This window comes from Salarias fasciatus, chromosome 5 (assembly GCF_902148845.1).
Source record: "Salarias fasciatus chromosome 5, fSalaFa1.1, whole genome shotgun sequence".
In the NCBI taxonomy this organism is placed as follows: Eukaryota; Metazoa; Chordata; class Actinopteri; order Blenniiformes; family Blenniidae; genus Salarias; species Salarias fasciatus.
In genome coordinates, this window is record NC_043749.1 from 25233585 (window position 1) to 25257109 (window position 23525).

The window sequence follows — 23525 nt, forward strand, 5'->3', positions numbered from 1 at the left end:
GCTTTATTACTGCTCAGAGCCCTGGGACATCTATTGAATTAAAAGAGTCACACCCACCTAATGCATAAGGAAGATTACTTACATGAACAGACAGAAGCAGAGTTGATCTGAAATCCTCTACCAAAGTCAGACTACAGCAATTAAAAGGTAAATTCTCAGGGACGAATAACTTCAAAATCTATTTGAGTTTTTACATGTGAAGACAAATGTCTGTACTTCTTCGTCCTTCCATTTTCAAACTGGCTGGTCTTTGCTTTAACCTTCATGAGGACAATTCAGAACTACAGTGGAAGAATTAAGTGGCTGATTTTACCAGTTATCCACACTGAAGCTGCAGGAGAGTAACTTAGGATTCAAGTTACATCAGTGATGGTTTCAGGTTAGGTGAGGCCTTGAATTCCACTCATCCATCCATCCATCCATCTCCTCCCTGGTGACTGAGCTCCTCACCCTATCTCTCAGGGACCCTATGGAGGAAGCTCATTTCAGCCGCTCTACAATTCTCCAATTTCATTTAGCAGACGCTTTTGTACAAAGCGACGTACAACACAAGCAAGAATTCAGACATAAGAAAGAAACCATTAGTAAATGCTTAAATTGCTTCAAGTGCGATTGGTCAAGGGAGTTGCCATCAAGTTGCAGAAGGGGTGCCACTACCCCCCCCCCCCCCCCCCCCCCCCCCCCCTTTTTTTTTTTTTTTTTTTGGTCAGCTTAGTCAGTGGTACATAAGTGCTGGGTTTTGGACCACCTGACCTATTCTACCCCAAAGGTGGAGTCAGATTAAGTCCCGAGGTGTTCTCTGAACAGCTGAGTCTTCAATTGTCTCTTGAAAGTAGAGACTCGGCAGAACACACAGAGTTAGGTAGTTTGTTCCACCATTTGGGAACAACAGAGGAGAAGAGTCTGGCAAGAGATTTAGAGCCATGATGGACTGGAAGCACCAGGCGTCTCTCACATGCAGTATCTGGAATTTTGTCCTTTCGGTCATGACCATAGGTGAGGGTAGGAGCGTAGACTGACCGGTAAATCGAGAGCTTTGCCTTTTGGCTCAGCTCCTTCACCACAACGGACCGATACAGCAGTGCAGATGCTGCACTGATCCGCCTGTCAATGTCACGCTCCATCTTTCCCCGACTCGTGAACAAAACCCCAAGGTACTTGAACTCCACTACATGAACCGGAGTCTCTCCGCCAACCTGGAGAGGGCAGGCTTCTTCCGGCCAAGGACCACGGCCTCGGATTTGGAGGTGCTGATCCTCATCCCTGTCACTTCATGTTGTACCTCAGTACATGATGGTACAGGTTCAATAAAGCCAACAGGACATCTGTAGAAAGCAGAAAAAAAATCCTGTGGTCCCCAAACCAGACCCCCTCCGGCCCCTGGCTACACCTAGAAATTCTGTCCATAAAAATTACGAACAGAATCAGTGACAAAGGGCAGCCCTGCCAGAGCACATGCACCATGAACAAGTCCAGTGTTCCACAACCAGGACGGAAAACCACATTGTTCCTCTTGAATATGAGGTTCGACTATCAGTCAGATCTTTCTCTCCAGTAGCCTGGAACAGACTTTCCCGAGAAGGGGTAGGGTACAGAACTGATGTGAAATACACAGCATATAAAACTGTTCAAAACTCTAGGATCCCATAAAACATACATATACATTTAATTCTTTAGACCAGTTTCTATTTGTTTTGATCTGTAAAACAATTAAATGTCTGATTCAGCACCAGAGGCCATTTATCACTTCTACATTCAACTGAGATACATGTTGATATTAGTAACATTTTTTTAGCCCAGTTCTGTGCAACACATTCAACTAGATTGGCTGCTGAAATTTTAAAATCTGTAACTCGATATTTGTTTCTATCAGTAATAAAGAAATCACATCTGACTTTAAGGCTGTTTCATTTTAGCAAATAATAGAAACAGATGAACACAAATTGAAAAACATTTTTTTATTTGTCAATTACAGCAATGTTTTACTTGAGGTCATTTGGGATTTTTGTCTTTGTTCATCCTTAAATACATAATCTTGATGCTGAAAAGGCAAAAAAGAAAAAAAAATCATGAAGATTCGTCATGGAAATATAAATTAATTTCAAATCATATTGTTCAAATTAACTTTCCCGTCACATGCTGCGAAGCACTGCCCGTGTGTTAGCGGGGAGAGAGTCGGGTGGGCGCAGGAGGGGACTAATAACTAAAAATAACAACAAATGAGCTTTTTATTGATGGTGACATTTTAGTCATGTGCAGCAGAAATGGGCAACAGGACGCCGACAGGAGAGAGAGCATTTCAGAAAATGACAATTTAACCACGTTTCCACCTTAAATATGATAAAACCAGAACAAATTCAATTGAATTATTTTGCAGCTGTTATTCAAGTTAAAATAACTCCAATTTCCATCTATTGTTGAACAGAATTTCATTCTCCGATAAGAGGATGATTTCTGAGGCTTCCACCCTGAATCGAAGTTGCCCATCGCTGATGTACAGTTTAAAAAGTATTGTGGTTATTTTACTGCAGCATGGCTTTCAGGTTAAAAAAAAAAAGAAAAGACACAAAACAGCTCTGCACAACGAAAAATAGACAACACTGCTGTGTCTTCCAGTATTTGTGATGCCTTTTGTCACATGCGAGTCGAATCGTGTGTCCTTTTCATTGCTAAACGGAAACCATCGCTTTACAGATTGGTTCTGTTGTTGGAGAAATCAGCTGGACTCGCTCCACACGACCCGCGTCTGCAAAGTGCACCAGACCTGAATACATTCCATGATTCACTGTGTGAATAGGCCAATCTCTCCGATCCAGCTTGAAAATTTGGCAGCTTTTTTTTTTTTTTGTTTTAAAGTGCTGTGGGAACACTGGGCTGTATTTCGAACGGCATTAAAAATACGTCTTCCGAGACGGATATCATTGGAAAAAGGAGACTACAACGTCATTCCCATCTTTTTTTTTGTTTTTGTTTTGTTTTTTTTGTACAACTGGAATTACCTGCAAACACCAGATAATCAAAAGAGAAGAGAGCAAGTGTAAAAACATGAGACATACTTGAGATTTCGACCTAAGGAATACCTGTCAGGCTGCACATCCAACCAGAACCAGACACATACTTACCACACGCATATACAGTGTTCCTGAGGACCAATTTGTAGCAGTAACCTACTGCTATTCTCATTTTTGTTTCCCAAACAAAAATATGCCAATAAGATATATTCTACAATACAATGGCTACAAAAAAAAAAACAAAACAAAAAAAAACAAGATTGAACTCAAACATACATATTTTGCAAATTATGTAAAAACTGAAGTGGGCGCCCATTGGGAGACACACGGGAACGGACAATCTAGTTTTTACTCTATTCAGCACATGCATTAAGAGACTCATGAAATCTAAACAACCAAATGGGGAGAAACAAAAAAAAAAAAAAAAAAAAAAAAACCCCAAAGGAACAGAAGCCGTTAACGAGATTTCCCGAACCCCTAACTGATACGTGATTGCCCTTTGCAATATATCAGCTGTCCAGAATAACAGAGCCCTAGTCTTACTGTTTTGGGTCAAGTAATGACACGTGTTGTAATATATTAACTCATTGTCATTTACAGATTCCTTTTCTTTTTTTGCACGGCTGGCTGAAACAAAAAGAAAAAAGAAAAAAAAAACAAACTCCAGGCTCAGTTCAGTTTTTGAGATCGATGGAAGATAAAGAGAGTTCCCTCCTTAAATCCAGCAAAGGCAGCAGAGAAAAAGCAGACTTGACTCGTGTTGAGCGAATAAAAACCAGCACAAGGCTCATCCTCAGTTTTCTTTTTAATGAGTCCAGTGCGTTTCCTGCCGGGTGAAAACCGTATTCCCAGGAAGAGCTCACTTCGTCACCACCTCCTGAAACACACCACACAAAAGAAAACTAATGACTGAACTCCATCACCGAAGCGATCACAGATATATGTAAAAGAAATGTAGTGAGGAGAAACAACTTTTTTTTTTTTTTTTAATGGGATTATACCAGTCTAATGTCATATTTGGCTTCTGGCTCTAGAAACTTTGAGAACTTGTAACTGAACCAGTGTTTTGTGAAATGTTTCGACAGATGAAAAGGTTTCCAATCACACAAAAAGTGAATTCAGAAGTGTGAGCGTCCACACAAAAACACTAAAAACAGACAAAGACATGAAGCATGTGGCATGTGAAGAAAAAAGTCACTTCTGTGGATGAATTATATTCTGATTGGGGTCACATTGAAAAGTACCGCAAAAAACAAAGACCGCTGCTTGTGGGAAATGCAGATGCACGTCCTGAAAACAAACCAACAAAACAAAAACCAGGATCCAGGCGAAGGCAGCATAACTTAGTGCTGGAATGAGCAGCGGTTTTACACATCATGTCATTATCCTCAATACTGAAGATTAACGCATGTCTTCAAATAAATCCAAAATAACTCCACTATTACCAAGTCTGTGTGCATCATCTGAAGAGACAAAGAATGTAATCCCAGTGTCGGACTTTGGGTTTTCAGTTCAACTGTCCACCATATTTACAGGACATGGACATTTTCACACACGTGTTAATTGTTGTCATATCAACATTTGCTGAAAGGACATTTGGAGAGTTGTTTTGGTATCATGAGAAGCTTTTAGAGAAATCCAAATAAACGGTCGGAGGCAGTTTGGTAAAAACATAGGGGCTCATTTTGAAATGCAGAAGTGAAACATGTTATCCTTACTAAAGCCAAAACTGGCATTTCTGTTACTGTGACGATGTGCAAATCCAGTTCGTGAAGCCGAGTCTGTATCATAAATCAATACCATGCAGCTTTGATGTGATTTATAGCCAAGGACAACTTGCAATGTCCTCACTGATACCTCTTCTAGAGCAGCACTGTTTAATAATCATGTTGGATTTTATGGGTCCTGCTTCCTGTGTCATCAAGACAGTTGTTTACGTACCTGAGCCTGCAGCAGAGTTAAAGTTTTAGAGGGCTTAATTATCAATATTGACAGTTCTTGGTGATGATTTTTTTTTTTTTTTTATCCTTTTAAAAACTTCCCATTTCAAGTTATTTAAATTCAGTGTTGGGACATTGAAAGACAGTGTTACAGTGAATCTGAGGTTTTATCTTGTACACTTTAAAACAGCGTGTCCACTCCTGGTCCTGGAGGGCCGGCATCCTGCATGCTTTAGGTCTTTCACAGGTGAAAGGCAACCGATTGCCACGAAAAGCTCACTGGTCTTTTTTACAGGCCTAATGATGGCACTGTGATCATACTGAGGTGCGGAAGTGGGGAAACGTCTAAAACGTGCAGGACGGCGGCCCTCGAGGGCCAGGACTGGACACGCGAGTTGCCAAATTCAAAGTGGAAACAAACAACCTACAAAAAGGCTCATTGACAGATACACCACAAAGACAGCAGGACAGAAAGGCAAGAAAACACTCACCTTGATGTCTTTTGACACTTGAACAGGTGGTTCCTCAGTCTTCACCTCAGCAGGAGACACCGTGCTGGCCATCTGTAAACTCCTGGTGACCGGACCACCCACTCGCTCCCTTGTCCGAAGGGAGAACCGCTCCTCTCTCTTCTGTTGCTGTGGTGGTGGAGGAGGAGGAGGTGGTGGTGGTGGTGATTTGGCCTCTGCTAATCTCTTGGGTACCGCCTCTTTCCCCATCCGCTGCATCCTCATGGCTGGCCGCGGGGCAGCGTCGCTGGGAGTGTCCTGGGCCGACGGGGTGGGAGGTAGAGACTGAACTTGGCCCTTCTTGGCTTTTTTGCGAGCAGAGGCCGATGCTGGGAAGGACGCGGGCCTCTTCAGGCGACCTGCTGTGGTTTTGCCTTTGCCGGCCGGTACGGATTCAGAGTCTGCTGCTCCAGAACTGCGAGCTCTGGTTTTCCCCAGAGGTTTAGTCTCTGACTCTGCCTGCATTTCTCCATCTGAAGCCTTCTTCCTCAGACTCATGTTTTTATCTGAGCCCTCTTTCTTCTCCTCTGTTTGACCCTTTTTGCCCTTCTTGACGACGGGCTTCATGGGACAGCTGACAAGCATATGTTTATTCAGACTAGCGTTGTAAGTAAACTCGCGGCTGCAGTGAGGGCAGACGTTAGAGGGCACCGCCTCTTCAACTTTGACAGTGGCCTTTCTGACAGAATTGGTTGCTTTGTTTTTCTGTGAAATAGCCTTCTGGACCAGCTGGTTCTTCTTCTTACTGAGAGCACTCATTTTTGTTTTACCGGGGTCCTGGTTGAAGTTGAGTCTCTTTGGCTGACCCATTCTACGGAAAGCACTCTGTCCAGCTGCCGCCGCCGCTGTGGGCGACACCACTCCATTCGGACTCTTGACTATTTGCTTGAGGGGAATGGGGTTTTTCTTGGGAGTGTAACGCTTCTTGTCGCTGGCACTGGCACAGGCCAATATGTGCTGGTGCAGTTCAGGCATGTTGTCAAAGCTGTTGCCGCACTTGGTGCAGCGGATGGCAGTGCTGAAAGTTTGTGGTATGTTGTGTGTGGTGAAGTTTGTCGCCGAGGCCACAGAGCCAGCATGGGAACGGCTATGATACGGAAACGGAGGCGGTTTGTAACTGGGGTAGTGTTGATTAATGCCAAGGCGGACGTCTGGGCCTTTGGGCTTCCCTCCTTCTGAAGCCATGATCTTTATTGTAGTGTAAAGCTCCTCATTGGGGTCCTCGCCTACGTCATCTGCATGATTTCCATTTACATTAGGCTCCTCTTTTTTCACGAGGGACTCAGTGGGTGCAGTAAGCTCTTCAGCCGTCTCCGGCGCTGGTGTCGAGGGAACACCCTCCTCTTTGGCTCTGGATGGATCTGTGTAATTCTGTGGCCTGAGCTTGCCGCTCTCTACAGTAGTATGCGAACACGTCTCATTCGGATGCAGATCCTTTTGGTGCTGCTCGAGATTACAGAGAAAGGCAAACTCTTTGGAACAAACAGAACACACAAAGATCTGACCCACTTCGTGGAGCGTCGTCCGGTGGGTCAGCAGAGCCGGTGCATTGCCGAACAGCTGGACACAGAATTCACACTTGAAGGGCCAATCTGCGGCGTGAACCGTGATGTGAACGCTGAGCTCTTTGATGGAGCGGAACGGCTCGTCGCACACGTTGCACACAAACGTCTTGCTGTACGTGGAGTCGCCTTCTTCTGCCTCCGAGGATTTATGAGATGGTTTTTCGGGGGTATCGAGCTGAGGTGAGGGGTCCACACCATCCTGAGGTACATGATTCATAACTGACAATGTGTCTTCACAGTGCTGAGGTTCTTTCTTCACTTTAACATGAAGGAAAGGCTGTGAAGCGAGCGATAGAGATAAATCACATGACGCAGGAGGGGGCGATGAAGATTCTGGTTGGGATGAAAGAGCAGCAAAGTCGGACTTCAGAGACATATCTGTAACCGAGACATCATCTTTGATCTGTTTGCCATTAAGCAAACTGTTGCAAGTTGTAGTCAGAGCATCTTCTGTAGTGGGCACATCTACTGGGACAGATGAGGGGGGGCTTGGTGTTGGAGAATGATAATCAGGATCTTTCAGTGAAGGACTCGGGGAATCAATTCCCTCTGGAATATCCTCATCTTTGTTTTCTTCGGCTGAGAAATTATCCTCAGAGTCTGACGGGATCTTGTGTTCGACAGATCTTGGAGACACTTTGGGTGAAAGGACGGGAAGGGGTCTCAGTGCTGGTGAGTCCGAGGGCTGAGAAAGAGGAGAGCTGGGCATGGTGGGTGGAGATGGTATAGTAGGTAGCACAGGCGGAGGTGGCGTTGGGGACGTCACACTGCAGGTCCCCGGCGAGGAGGGATTCATGGTGACCGGGGTCAGAGAGGGTGGAGACGGGTGAGCAGACTCTGACGTGACATTTGGAGAACGAGAATGGAAACAGCTTAGGTTTGCTAAAGTGGAAGGTCCCTCCTCTCCTGGCAAACTCAGCCCCACATACTCATTCATTAACACCTTTTCCAGCATGCTGGTGTTGGGCTTCCTCTTTTTAATTAGCGGCTGCGGCGATGGATTTCCCTTTAATTCAGGCTCAACTGTGGTCTTCCGATGAAAGCTTAAATCAAGCGCTGAATCCCCGAGCACCTTGTTGGAGCTGTCACTTCTCCGGCTGACGGAGTTTGACAGATCCAAGGGCTGCTGATTACAGGCATTTCCCCCACTACTCGAGGAAGCCTGGCCATGCGATGAATTTGCGGAAGTGCTCAGCGACTCCTCTTCTTCTTTGTCCAGCAGGCTCTCAGCAGGTGACATGCTGAGGTTTTCAAGCTTTGGCACCTTGGGGCTGTACGAGCTCGCCCCCTCGGCTTTACAACTCTCCATTTTACATACTGGGCTGAGTTGTGGCGACGACGGGGGAGAGCCAGTTCTTCTTTTGAACTTTCCCGAGACCCCTGGCAGCGATGTGACCGACAGCGGGGAGGCCAGTCTATGGCTTTCTGTTATCAGGGTGATGGTGGACTTCTGCATGTCTTGCGTCTGCAGGAGCTGCTTCAGCTTGGGCGAAAGGTAAACAGTCTTCTCTCGTTGAAATGCTGATGAATCTGCGGGCTGCTGGAAGAGTCCTCCCACTAACAGGTTAGACGAGGAGGACGAAGAGGATGATGAAGATGACGGTGTTGTTTCTGTCTCCATTTTAAGGCTGGGAACAAGCGGGGGCGTGGATGTTCTCCTTTTGGCTGCAGGCTGTCCAACATTGGAAATTTGCTTCGCGGCACTGGTTCGAGCCTCCACCTTCAGTGCTTGGCCGCTCTGATTTGGGCTGATTATTACAGTTTCCAGATTAAAGAGAGCCGCGGACCTGGAATCGACCTCGATCACCTCACAGCCGCTCACTGTGCTCGTGGACACAATCTTGCCATCAATGTAGAAGCTCAGGTTCTCAGAGATGTTTTTGGATATGTCGATGGCGTAGTCATCCCTGTCGGCTTCGTCTTCCGTGTCGGCGCTGGGCATGTAGACGGGCGGCGGGCTGGTGCTGGGAGACTCACCGGGCTGCTGCGCCGACGCCTCCTGCAGCAGCATGCCTTTCCTGCGCACTCCTTTTGGCAACAGGTGGCGCTCATGAATCCTGCGCTGGTGCCTGCGCATGTTGGTGTGTGTCCCAAACGCTTTGTTACAGTACTTGCATGGATGGAGCTCCTTCGACTCCCCATTTTCATCCAATATAAAAGGACGGTCAGCATGAGACCCTAACTCCTTTCTCTGCATGTCGGAGTTCTGCAGAGGTCCTCCTGTAAACTGGGACCCTATGGCTATATAGTGACTGGTTGGGCTGGTGCAGTCAGGACTTGAATCAGGCTGCACTGCGGGGTTGTGGAGGCTGGCGGCTCCACCCAGGGAGCCGGGCCTTTTCTTAAACCCACTTTCATGCCTTCTCTCGTGCCGCCGCCGTCCCACCTGTGAGCCAAAGGATTTATTGCAGTAGCGGCACTTGAACAGTTGTGCTTGCTGGTTGCTGATGGCGTGGATGTGTATATGACGTTCCAGACCCTGTCTGGTGGAGAAGTGGCGCTCACAGTGCTGACAGGGATATGACTTTCCCTGTGAATCACCATCAAAGTCACCGTCGGGGTCGTAATCAAGGTCAGGATCACCGTCTGGTTCTTGTCCTGCGAGTGAGGAACACTCAGACTTTACCTGCAAGTCCTTATGGCTTTCGTCGCCATGTGTCAGAGACGGGCTCGACTGCTTGTTTTGCATGGAATCAGCTACGAGTGGATGCGGAGCAGTGTGCTCTTGAACTTCGTGGGGATCATCCGTATCGATACCGTCATCCTCCTCTTCCTCTTCTCCATTTCCCGTGTCCATCAACGCTGCCGACATGTCCCGCACATCTTTACAGTCGGAGCTCTCAAGCGGATAGGCTTCCTGCGAGGCCCCCAAGGAAGACGGCCCCTCCTCCTCCTCCTCCTTCACACCTGGAAACATGTGACAAAGTTTAATCCAAGTGAAATGTGAAATGTTATTTTCTCAATCAGTTCACAGTCATTACACACAAGCTGAAACATTTCAATCTTTAAAAACTGTACTGTGGTAATAATGGCTTCAGATTAGAACAAACAGGAGGATATCTGACCTGATTTTAAGTTTCTACACTTTTTGCATTCATGAAGAGCAAAACAAACAATATTCAAACATGTCAATCAGTCCATGTTTAATGAGTCTTGTGTTTGGTGTGCTTGTGTTCCCCCTGTTCCCTGATGTAGGTCACTTTGAAATAAAGATTCTTCTAAATGCCAAAATGTAGATTCTAATTCAGGGAGATGCAACTGAACATACTGGCAAAGAATTAAAGCCAAATCCTGATTGAATCCTGATTACGTTTAGAAACGTGTCTAGACGGACTGTCACAAGAGGGGTTCATGTTCAACAACAGAAAGACAATTCCACATAAAGACATTACTGGAGTCACCTTCAGCCATTTTGAAGGTTGTCTGTCTTTTGTACTGTTGAGTACGTGGAATAAATATTTTATGAAAAATGTCATTTGACAGCCTGACTTTTCTTTTCATACAAGTCAAACTCAAATTGGATTAAACTGACTGTATTTGTCATGTTTTTGTGTGAAAACTATGAAAACCCTGCTGAATAAAACACCTGCCCCAGGTATTGGAAAGCAATTACAATTTGAGGCTTGCTTTTTAGGTGTAATATAAGAGCTTTTCATGCTATGTAAACGTACCTGCTTCGCCATCCCACATCTCCTTGACAGTAGGTTTGGTTCCACTTGTTTTCTTGAATCCACCCAAACCAGCCTGTCTGGCTTTCTCCAGCAGCTTTCGTCTGGCTGCAAGTACACACACACACATACACACACACAGAGACACACACACACACACAACACACACACACGAAAGAGTTTATGTAATTATGGGCCAGGATCAGTTTTTTTCTTTTTTGCTTCATGTTTCCTCATTGAATAAAATCAATTGTTTTGTTATTAATTGAATTGTGCCAATCCAGTGAGAAGTGAATCACAATAGCCTGCTTACTTTTCCTCAGTCAAACACAAATGAGAACTTCAATATGTTAATTGAATTATGGCAGATAAATGTTTGTACCTGATGATTTCAGTTAAACTCTCTCCTGTTTCATGCTCACATCGCCACTCAAGTGGGTCTGTGACATTTACAGAATTTAACGAATTTCACACTGGGCCACAAATCACAAGAAACTTAATGCAAAATTTCAATCGAACTTTGTGTTTCACTTCCTGCGCATTGTATAAAAGACGTTTTGAGAAAGATCGACATCGACGAAGTGACCTGCACACTAGAGTCTGACACCATCTGACCTCCGGAGGGCAGACGGGTCAGATGACCATTAAACACATTTACAGCAATGCAGTCCCCACAAAGAGACCATCAAGCCTTCCCTCTGGCTACAGGGTAGCAAATGGTCTCAGCACATCATAACGCAATGTGAAATGTCTCAAGTAAGGACCCTAAAAATCACACAACCCGATCATGCAATATCTGAAAGCTCTCTGTCATGCTGAGGTATTATCAGGGCAAAAGTACTCGCCGTGTTGGTTTTAGTCATGACGCATCAAAACTAATAAATACTAACAACTAGCAGTTGATTTGTGTATTTACATATAGATTGGCTTCCTGCCTCACTGACTTCTCTGGAAGCAAAGGATCGTTAAAACAGTAGCACAGGAAGTAAAGCAAGGCCACGCTCCTCCCACCAAATAACTGACACCTGAATCAGAACAACACAGAAAAAGAAGCATGAATCTCATCTCCGACAGGGTAAGAAGCTGAGGTGAGGAAGAAAGTAACAGTCAGAGTAACATTTCGCATATGTATTTCTCATGGCACACAAAAAAGAACTGCCAGATCACAAAAGCTGAAGTTGTCTTTCAAAGAGGAGCGGAAACTCTCACTCATGCACACAAAGCCATAAAATGTAAATAAACTGAGGTAGCCTGAACAAGAGTTCAGGCATGAGAGGGTTTAATTGGCCAATATGAATGACTGGATCCTCCTTAACTCTTTCAGGAGCCACTTCACTCAGCTCAACAGCCGTCATAGTGAAGCCGCGCAAACACAACTCAGACAATACTGTACTTGATTGGACAGACGAGAATGAAAGCTTCAGTAAACAAAGCAGATTTATATCATCCCAACAACCCATTACGGTCGCTGTGTCCAAGTTCAGAAAATCACTGATCAATGTCCTGACTGCACAAAAAAAAAAAAAAAAAACACATTAAAAAATAAACACTCAATCCGACATAACTTGCCATCCTTGGTAATCAAGAGATCACATTATAAACCTGTAATTCGTGTCATATCAGCAGATTCTGCTCATGTGATTATTAAATGAGTCTCAGACAACACCAAAGATAAAACCATTTTAAATTTCTGAGCCTGGCCCAAGTCCAGAGGATTCCCCTCACCTCCTTGTCACTGCAGTGTGTCAACAAGGTCACATGACCCAGCCTACAAAGCCTAATTCATAGCAGAGGAACACATGCTGCAGGTCAGTCATCTGACCTGCGTGGCCACAGACGCGCTGCTGCATCTACTGCGCCAAAACCTGTGTGAAACGAACCCTTACTAAGCATTCAGGAGCACTTAACTTGTTGCAGTGTTTTTCAATCCTGCAGCCACGACACAAGGACACCACCTCTGACCAACATTGGTTAGGTAATGATGATGTTTGATAATCCTTCGAGGCTGAGGCTAGTTTGCTAACTCCAGGAAGGCTGACTCTGCAGTACAATAAAGGCCTGCCAAACGCAAGCACACCGCAGTACAGAAAGATGACTTGCAAAGTGCTGCTTGCTTGTGTAGTGGTGACACAGAGAACCAGTTTAAAGAAAAAAGAAACGAGCCTGAACTGCTCAGTCTGTATTCAAACATGCAACAATGTAAATAATAAGTTAGGAGCTACTTTGTGACATCTGCAGGAATATAAATAGTATATTATCTATGGACACAGGCCTGTTGTGGAGCTGTAGTATCTCTGTGGAGAACAATGTAGCTCAACAGAGCTCAAACAGCTCAGATCAGTGACTCTCTTCTGCTCTCCTCTTTTGCCCTTCATGCATTCATTTGACAATGTGCCCCTGGTGGCACGTTAGGTTTTAACCTTGAGAGCGGATCTCCCGGGTTTGAATCCCAGTTGCAGCATGAAGGATATCCCACATCAAATCTCTCGAAGTCTACAATGCAATTTGTCATTACTGGCTGTTTGAGCACTTGTAACTACTGATGTGTGACTAGTTGGTCAAACATAAGGCCCCCTCACTCGCAGAGAACAGGGTTTTACTCACGTGCAAGGGACTGGCTGTACTGCGCTGGAGCAATGCACAACCAAACTCAAGCGCTTTCATATTAACCTGAAATGAACAATGGCTAACTACAGTCAATTTCACCCAGAGACGCCGCGATGCCGTCCCGTCTGAGGAGATAACAATCATCATCACAGCAATGAGCTCGCAAGGTCTGCTTCCACTGAACTCTGTTGACGGCTTAAAGGCTTCAGGAAGTTAAATCACGAATACCTGTCATTTTATTTTTCTTTTAAATCTGGCACCTGGAACCACAAGCTTGTTTGGGCCTTAATTTATAGTAATAAATGTTCTATACCATCTGAACAGGGAAATGCGACTTTTATCAAACATGCGGCAAATGCACATATGCATGTTGTTTAAATGTTTTGTCTTGTGATTCGAGAGAGGGCGCTCTAAGAATTCACTATGGATCTCAACAGAATGCCGACTTCGTAGAAAGCAGCTTAGAATTCGACAGCAACAAACCTGCAATATAAATCAATTCAGCTTGGCTTTAAGTTTAACATTTCAGAATTTTTATTCCAAAGCCATCGAAGCTGCGTCATGTTGTCTCATTTGTACATTTATGTTTTCTGTTGCCAATATTACCACACTATGGGAGGAAGTTTGAGTCATCTTTTATTAGTTTGCTTTATTGAGAGTCGCAAGTGAAACGGAAACCAAAAAGCTAATGCAGCTGTTAAAAATAAGACTGTAAAGTTTGTTTACGCTGTAATATTTTCTGCATGCATGTAAACTAAAGCCTTTTACGTTTCTCTTACCATAACTATGGTCTGAATATGACCAAAAGTGGACAGCGGAGCACTGTTATAACTGTGTACTGCAAAAGCAGCACTACCAAGTCATCAAACAAGCGTCTCCTCTTGTTCCTGTCCTTCGTCCTGCAAGTATCTGCGAACAATAAGAGCAGAAACTTGCCGCCCTGCAGCCAGTTGGTGGTTTCTTTCTCTGGCTATAACCAGTCGGGGCAGATGGGCGACCACCTTTCAATTGGAGGGTTCTTCCTGTTAAAAGCGAGATTTCTGTCTCCTTTGTGGCTCATGCCTGAATTGCTGCTGATTTGTTGGGAGTTTCTCTAATATGTCTGGTTGATGTTCAATATAATTTTAACTCAAACAGTGGCTGTACTGTCATGATCATTTCCTCTCTGGTTATAGAAATGTTAGGTTCAAAGTTCAGGTAGACACAAATGGTAAATGTGAGGGATTTCAGGCTTATTCTCATTAAATAAGGGGCTCAGATAATAGGAATCCAACTGCTTCAATAGATGAATGTTTTATTTATACGACATTAAGTGAGAAAAGTGGAATCATTTTTCATCAAATCATTTGAGTCTCTTTTGGTTCTGGAATAAGTCACGTCAAATGACTCTAAAGGGAGCAGATTAGAACCCCAGACGGGGCTGTTACCACTGTATTAGCCGTTTATTGAGTGTTTTTCGGTGTTTTTAGTTGATATTTTCCTCCACAGTTCGCCCCTGAACACCGTGCCTTCAGACCTAGCCGCTTTAGCATTCATGCTAGCCCGCAACACCAAGTCTGACAACTCGATCAAGTCGTTATTCTGCACCCAAACCCGGCCCGGGAGGGATTTACACCCCGTCCCGTGCTCAAGACCTCCACAATTCCGCTCGTTACCCCGTAACTGAGCGGTGATGACCCCGCGGGAGGGGAAGGCAGCGGGCTAGCCGAGCTGCTAGGCCCATCATCAGGTCGACGGGCTCGCCGATGGATGGAACTCAGGGAAGGTCACATCCTCGACACCGCCGGGACCCAGAGGAGGAAAAGCGGCCACAAAGTGGCTCAAATACCCGAGTAACACCTTAACGCGGCCCCCCGCCTCAACCGGACGCTTATTTTATCGGTATCTGGAGCCAACCGTGTCGGCGCGGACGACTTTAGTGTCGGGCAGGAAAGTAGAGAAAAGCCCCGCACATCGCAGTCGTTAGCCTCCGCGATGCTAAGCTAGCTCGGCTCTCTACAACTTCGACCGAGCCGCCGGAGGAGAACCGATTCCCGGCCGGGGCTCCGGGGGGGTGGGTAGGGGAGGGGGGGAGACCCCGCTGCGCGGACCCCGGGGGAGGCGGCGGGGGAACGGAGCGGGGACGGGGAGCGTGAAGAGCGCGGCGGCCTTACCTCGCTTGGCCCGGGCTGAGTTCCTCCTGCTCAGGCTGCTGGCTCTTTCTTCCTCCAGTGCAGCTGTTATCTCGGGGTTGTCTTCCACCGTGTACCACACCAGCAGCTCCTCTCCCGGCCCGATAGGCTGCAGCAATGAGAGATGAGGCCGGCCGCCAATCACCGCGCGGCGTGCCCGCAGACAGCCGCGATATTTGGGCTACCGTGCATCTAATCTGGTACAAAGGCTGAGGAGGGTTCACACTGGGCTGCTCTTTATCTGCACAAGCAGGGGAAGAGTCACACACACTGCCAGAACCACACCGCAGGTCCGCTTCACTGACTTTTACTGCTTCTGCCTGTCTGTTGGCTTGTTTTCACTGAGGAAAACTAATGTTTCCACAGGCAGGAGCCCAGAATCACCAGTCTCAACACTCTATTAAGGGGTTATAAAGGGAAGAGGAGAAGAAACCCTAATCCTAACCCTAAAAATTAAAAAGTATTTCACTACAGTGAGCCATTCATTCTGCAGTCATATTTTGGGGGAAAAACAGCTGGAAGACTGTGAAACATGTTCTCCAATATTTAAATGACTATTCTTCAGTGGGAACCAGAGGGAACAACGGGAAATGACAGAGACTTCCTGAAAATATTAACAATAGCAGTAAAAACAGCAATTACTCATAAACTCATACCAACGAGCCTTGAGTGGATCACTGGAGTGAAATTATCAAAGAATCGTGAGATCCTAGGGAAGAGGTTTATGTTCAAGATGGACAAAGTGGACAGAAAAATGATCAGAATAAGTTATTATTTGATGCCTTTCTGCCACTCAAAATTTAAAACACTGGTCCAACTTTCATTGCTCATGTTAACATCTAATGTTTGCTCCACCGATTTTTAATTGAGATGATGAATATAAGTGTCTGCTTTTATGTTCATGTGATATAAAATCCAAAAATGTTTCAATAAAAACTAAGAATCCAGCAGTGGTATTGTGGTTTTCCATGTTCTACCTGTGCATGTGAGGTCCAAAAATATGTCACCTGTAAATGACAGGTTCAAATACAAGAAATATAGTAATTACTTAATTATTACAGTTATTTTGATTACTTATATCACTGTCCTGGATTTTACTAAGGGATGAATAAAGGCTACTTTAGGTCTTCAGCCAGAGATGTTCAAGTCATTGTACTTTGAGATATTGACTTCCTCTTTCTCATCTTTGTTGTTTTCCGTCTCGTGTTTCCAGCAGCTGTCTGTTGACTCAGTTGCTCATTGATTCTGTTTTTGAGTTTCTGACTTCTGCCCTGCGCCAGGTAAGAAAAAGTGTTGCAGTCATCAAGTGAGATTTGCTTTCGACCTGATGTTTTACTCTCAAGACTCAAGATTCACATCAATACAAAGCATTTTGTGTCAGCTTCCTGTCAGGTTTGATATTCTTGGAGCGATCTGACAAAGCTTCTGCAATAACAGACGTCAGCCCTGTTTAAATGAAAATGTTCCAAAAGAAAACTATTCGTATTGGCATTTCCAGTCCAGCATTTTTGAAAATGTTTGTTTTCACATTGGGGCACTTGTGGGCACTCCTATTTGTTTAAGCATCAGAATGCAACAAACGCTTTCCGTCTTCACTTAAAACACTGTCATTTAAACAGAACTTTACCCACAATTCATCACAAACTAGCATGTTCGTAATTTTGCATTTATAATATTTTTGGGATACATTGCTGTAAAAAGTAGTAACGATAATATCAGTAAAGTAGGTTCAATTAAAATGCTGTAATAAAAGTTGAATAATCAAAGTTGCACAGTGCTGAATAGTGATCAACACTTCTGCCTCACAGTGAAACCGTCCGTGGTTTAAGTCCAGGTTAACTGGTCACTAATAAGTGATCAGCAGGAGGACAACATGGGGATGATTGCTTTGGGCTATTAAGTTCTATAAAAGTGTCTCTTAAGTAGATGACTTTACTCAGACTTAAGCTTAAAGATCCGCATTACATGAGTGAAACACTGATGTAAGTGTTGTATGAGAAACCTTTATTTATATGTTCAGTCTTTGAATAAACCCAGAAGACTGAACTGTGGTGAGACGATAGATAACGTGCATCTCCAGCTGACTGTGTGCTCAGCTCACCTTCAACACTATGTAGTAGATGGCTCTGTTGATCTCCAGTGGAAACAGGTTCTGCTCCTGACTGGAACCTGCCCAGTTCACGTATCGCAGCCAGTTCCCCTTCATGGGGTCCGTGGCATCAACGCACATCCACCCCCGCGCTGGAAAATACACCTGCAGGACACACACACACAGCCGGCAGGTTAGAAATGAACAGTCACCGCAATAATCTCACTACACACTGTCTTCATTAAGAGAATAAACGGCAGAACAATCCAAGCGAAACAGCAGACAACGAAAAGAAGTGAGAAGCAGCACGCTGGTAGATGTGAGGAGGAATCAGGTTAGAGTGTGTGGATGGAAGAATTCAGCTTAAAAACAAACTGGCATGGAAAACTGAAATAAAGCATGGCTGTGTTCAAAATATACATCCAAACATTTGTTGAATGAAACATGTAGCTGCGAACAAATTACAAGTACAAAAACAAATCAGTAAACAAGACTCTGTGATACAGTTAGATTGTGTAATTAAACACAAAAAAATCTGAGTCTGATTAGTTTTTTGTTTTCAAACAGCCCGTTTTTTAGAATTTTAAAAATCAGTCAGACTTTTTGAAAGTGTCTGAAACCTGTGTGAATGCATTTTGAGTTGTGAATAAATTCACTTTTTCTCTTCAATGATGCAATAGTGTTTCTAAACGGCTATTTCACATTAAACACTGCATCTCTTCAGTTCCTCAGCCTTTCAGTGAGTTAATGGTTAAAGGCCTAATTATTCAGTGGCAGCTCAACACTGCACATGTTGTAATTGTTTAACTGTTCATCAGCATTACTTATTAACTTGCTACACTGACACCTTAATGACAGTCCCACAATGCATCTTAATTTGTGTTAAAGACGACCGAGTGTGTGGATCAGTCCTGTTCAGGCTGGTTTCGTTTCAGAACAGTCTTGTTTAGCAGTAGAAACTGGCACTGTGATGAGACAACAGGCTGTTACGACCTTTTACAAAAATTCATTGTATTAAACTGTTGAGTCATAAACAGTGATGGGAGTAACGGCGTTCAAATAAACGGTGTTACTATTTTTAGTAACACGTAATCTAACTAATTACTTTTCCCAGCATTACAATGCCGTTATCATTACCGACAATATTACGAGGCGCAGTTCCGTTACTATAATTCACCACTTCCAGCTGGTTTTTCCTCTGCCAGAGTCCAGCTGAGCGGTGGAGCATTAAGTTTGTGTGCAGGAAGAAGGAACTGTGGCGGTGCAGGGCGACATGACGGAGATACAGAGAGCCCGCGTCATTCAGAGGCAGCTTTTAAATATAAGAACAAACTTTCATCTATGTCAATAGATGACTGATGTCTTGTCTCACATTATCACATAGCAATAATTGAGTAATTTAGATTAATGTAAAGTTTCCTTTTTGTAATTTCTGTCAAGCGTCCATTTATTTCATTAATCGTATATTCAGTTTTATAATAATTGTGTGTTTTAATGTGTCTTAAAGCGCCATTAAGAGGGGATCCAAATTCTCTGACATATTTGAACATTGTTTTAAAGTAATGCAAGTTACTTTGCTTCACTTTTAAAATATTGTAACTAAGTTATTTTGAAGAAATAACAAGTAACTATAACTAACTATTTTACACTAACCTGTGTTTTTTCCTTTCCAGTCACTTATGCTTGTCCATGTGGAACTGTTGGGGTTTTGTCTGTAACAGTTTCTAGAAATGACTGTGTTGAACTGAACTGAATGGCGAGTTGTGTTATTCAAATTACAATGTAATAATAATTTAAATTAAAGGGAATAATGTGAAATAGTTATATTTACATTAAATGATTAGAAATTTAATAAAATGATGTAGTCTATTGTGTTTTGAAGAAGAAAAAACAATGCTGCTTTAAAACTGACACGTTGTTGCCATTTCCTCAGTCACAAAAGTTCTAAATGATGTCATCGTCTAATTTGCATAACTGCTCATTTGCATATCCAGGTCAAATTAGACGATGACGTCATTTAAAATGAATACATTGTTGCAACTCCTCAGTCAGGAACGTTAAATGACTCAGCATAAAGAAAAGCCACAGAGCCCTCATCGTTCAAAGGCAGCTTGAAGCACAGACTTCTATTGACACACATCTATTGTGTTTTATGATTCTTTTAAAAATGCAGGAATGCTATCTACAGCCTCAAATCAAATTTGATTGGTGTTTCATCTCATGATCTGACACTGGACCAACATTGGTCATAAACGAAGAACATTGCATGAGGTTAGTCATTTTCGAGTTGTAATGTGAAGATAGCTCCTAAATGGTGTTTATATCCTCTGTACAATCTCTACAGTCTTGTTTATATTTCTCGGGGCTGAAATGTGGAGTTTCCATGCATTTCAATGCTGGAGGGTTAATATACTGTGCTGGCAGAGCGCCAAAAAAAAGCAAAACACTGTGTGAACTCTCCACATATGTGTAAATATTCCAGACGTAAATGTGCAAAAGACGGACGGTTATAAGCCGGTTTGATCCCCTCTGGAGCGGCGAGCAGCCTCGCTTGGGTTCATGCGGTGAAGAAGTCTGTGCAGAAAGTTTCTGTGGTTTCAGATGAAGCACTGATCCATAAGTTTGTTTTCTCAGCGCTGGACGACTCTAATACCTTATTGACAGCAGACTACTCAACCATTACAGCTCCTGCAAAATTCAGCCGCTAGAATATAAACTTAAAGGAAGAACAAGTTTGATCCGGGCTGTTAACAGAATGGATTAAAAAAAAAAAAAAAAAATCGCTAAGACCTTGGTCAATTTTTGATTGAATATTTATTCTAACCTGCACTTCAAGATCATTAAATGCTGCTTTCTCTTCTAATCATGAAGCTAAGTAACTGGTGAGGCAGCTTCCTGTTGTGTAATATTGAATTTTCTAACAGTTGATATTCAAAAGGCACTTCGTCAAATGATCGTTCTTTTCTTTTTTTCCATTAGATAACATCCTTTGGTTAATATCTCATCACCTACCTCCCACATGAACACGTTACTGGTCACCTGGGACCGCTTCTTCTTCTCCCCCGCGAAGGGGCCGAACCTCCTGCCTTTAGGAATGGCTGCTGTGGCCCACACACCTGGAAAACAAGCGCCACACGCAGAAGATGGACTTCTTACTCTCGTGTTCGCTTCTTCCAGAAGTAAACATGAGGGAAACAGTCGGATCGAGAAGCAGAGAGGATCCTGGGAGATTCAGGAAGTTATTCCATCCCAGAGATGGGAAGGATGAAGAAAACAGGAAACACTTATGTTTCACAGTGTGTGAGGAATCGAGCATCTTATTAACCTCATGGTCCCTCAAACACACTCTTTGATGATGATATTCTTTGTATGTGTGTGTTTGAACGGTGGTGGACTGGAGGAGTTCTTAAAAAAGGCTCAGGCCTCCTCCACATCCTCCTCCAGCTCCTCCGGGAGACACCGAGCCACCGGCAGTCCAGCCTGCTGCTTCTGGTGTAAAAACACCCAGAATGCAACAGCTCCGAGAGGAGCCGGTTTGGACATTTCACTGGATTTTACATTAAAATTGGATTCATGCTGAGATTGCAGGAATTTTCCCTTAAAATTTTTTGGTTGTGGCAAAAAATGTCATCACATATGCTCTGTCTGCAACACGGCAAAGAAAAACTGTAAAGTTGAAAATTTAAGGTTATTAAAGGTTTGTGTTCCTTCAATGTGCTTTGAGAGTGTTTTCTATCTGAAATGTTTCAGTGTGAAAACTGCACTCTTAATTTCTCCCAGTTTGAATCCAACAATGAAGCTTTCAAATATTTTGGATTTATTACACATAAACTGAACCGTTTCGGCTATTTGTTTTTTTTTTGTACATAATTTCAACTTATAAGTAAAAAACAATACTAAATCTCACAATATTGTCCAATTTCAGATGGTTTACAATAAGATTTTAAATATTTATTATTATTATTATTATTGTTTGTTTTGACTGTTGAAATTAAAATAAAACATTTCACCTCTGAAAGGAATTTTAATGTTTTTATACACCTCCACATTTGAGTTTAGGTCTTTAATGTGCTTTTTTTCTTATTGATGTATGTAAAGTTTAATTTTTTTTTATACAATAATTGCCTCTGTGTGCATACGTAATGGAAAAGTTCAAGTCAAGAATATAATCAATATTATCAAAAATATTCAAGCAATTCATAGGGTTTATTTTATATCATTTTCTTAATCATAGCACATCAGCACCACTAAATTCAATGACATGCTTGAAATGTTTAGTTTATTTGAGCTGAATTTATAAATGTCCAACAAAACAATCACTTTGGTGCATTATAAAATATTTAATCAGCTTACAACCTTAATTGACCCTTTGGGATCAATAATCATGAACCAGTTTGATGCAGATGATGAGCAGCAACAACTCTGGATCAGAAAACACCGATTCTGGATTTATACTTTCCAGCTTTGAGAACAGAACAAACGTGTGGAGATATTTCTGAAGGATACAGTGTATCACAGTCAGGAGATACTGAAGGACTCACAGTTCACTTTCAGTGGAGGAAACTGACCAGTTTCTAGTCGCTGTGTTTCATGGATCAAAGCTGGCAGATTTGATCACTGATGATCAAAATCAGAAAACTATAAAATTATGTTAATGATCATTTACTTTACAGCTTGTCTTTAAGTGAGGTCAGGTCATGTAGAGACTCTGCTGGTATTTCCATCCTGCTCGGTCTCACAGGCCTCCGGTGCAGTGATAAGAACGCAGACTGCTCACCGATTCGGTTTCCATCGACGGCCGACGGTCCGAGGTTCAGGCAGTCGGGTAAACTTTTCCACACGTGAGCTGGAACTTCCTCCAGAGACTCCACAGCTCCTCCGGTGATGGCCATGACCCTCACTGCAGCGCAAAACACGGCTCAGCATGAGGGGTTCAACACGGCACTGCAGCAAAGCGACATTCATAAATCTGTTTGGATTGTTTTTGGTTGTAATTGTGTGTCTTGCCGATAAAAAGCCTGAAGGAAAAAGACGGAGAGCATGAAGAGGAGTTTCTCCCCTCAGGCCATCTGCATGTTAAACTCTGGATTAGAAACTAAACATTCCACAATCACTCACCAAAATACACATTTTTCTGACCCTGACAGTAAATATTTCATATTCTTCTCATTATTTTTCTTTTCAATGTGCAAACACTAAAACACATTTCACTCATCAGTGTAATGATAATGTGGAACCTTCAGCAGTATTATAACAACACACAGCCACGTTTCTCATATTTACTATTAAAAATCACCTTCAGGGTGGATCGAAGTCTGAGAGGGTTTCAGGAATGACTTTACAAACTGAAAAAACTGTTAGTTTCATCCCTGAAACAGGAATCGAGATAAAGGAGGTTGATGGTAACTTGAAGTGGAAGGCAGCAGATGGTCAGACTGAGCTGAGGTGGAGAAACGGAGCAGAACCTCCAGAAAACTCTGCTGACTGAGAAACATCTGAGTGGGAACTGACCCGTCAAGCTGCATCTGGATCGGTGGGAAAATCAGGATCATCATCAAACAGCTCCTCAACTCAACCCTGAGATTAGAGAGCCGCAGACTGATGATATCAATAGATTCATTTGTATTTTGTGTAAACTGACCAACTTTAAATGAATCAGTCACACGTTTATTGATGTTAAATGAGTTTTTTACATGTGCAGACCAGGTATTTTGTCCTTCAATAAGATAACAGCACTACAGACAAAAAGCCAGTCAGCTCTTCTCTCTGCTCTGGTTTCCGTCCTGCAGACCCTGATCTGGAGTCTGTCTCTCATTAATCCCAGCTGGCTGAAGAGGACAATAAGCTTTGACCCATGTGCTCACACACTGCTTAAAAAACACACAAACACACCTCTCTCAGCCCAGCAGCAGATTTCCCCACCTGATCCAGACAGTCAAACCTGACCTGATGATGTTGGATCATT

The 23525-nt window shown here is 43.3% G+C and overlaps 1 protein-coding gene across 1 annotated transcript; it reads right to left on the minus strand.

Annotated features, from left to right (window-relative positions):
- Nucleotides 1-3689: 3689 nt before the first annotated feature.
- On the minus strand, nt 3690-22452 carry prdm2b (PR domain containing 2, with ZNF domain b). The gene is made up of 7 exons (XM_030091130.1): nt 22338-22452; nt 20573-20676; nt 17573-17725; nt 15454-15580; nt 10697-10801; nt 5443-9932; nt 3690-3888 (listed from the first exon to the last, which is right to left on the minus strand). Exons 1-7 carry the CDS (start codon nt 22450-22452, stop codon nt 3871-3873), a joined length of 5112 nt encoding a protein of 1703 aa, XP_029946990.1. The 3' UTR covers nt 3690-3870.
- Between the last annotated feature and the right edge of the window lie 1073 nt (nt 22453-23525).

Excerpts from the sequence above, each read along its gene's own strand:
- prdm2b (XM_030091130.1), bottom strand. The coding sequence starts at position 22,452 with ATGGCCATCACCGGAGGAGCTGTGGAGTCTCTGGAGGAAGTTCCAGCT. Across the intron at positions 15,581-17,572 it reads TCTACTACATAGTGTTGAAG|CCTATCGGGCCGGGAGAGGA; the intron begins GTGAGCTGAGCA and ends TCATTGCTGCAG. Across the intron at positions 10,802-15,453 it reads CTCAGCCCGGGCCAAGCGAG|CCAGACGAAAGCTGCTGGAG; the intron begins GTAAGGCCGCCG and ends GTGTACTTGCAG.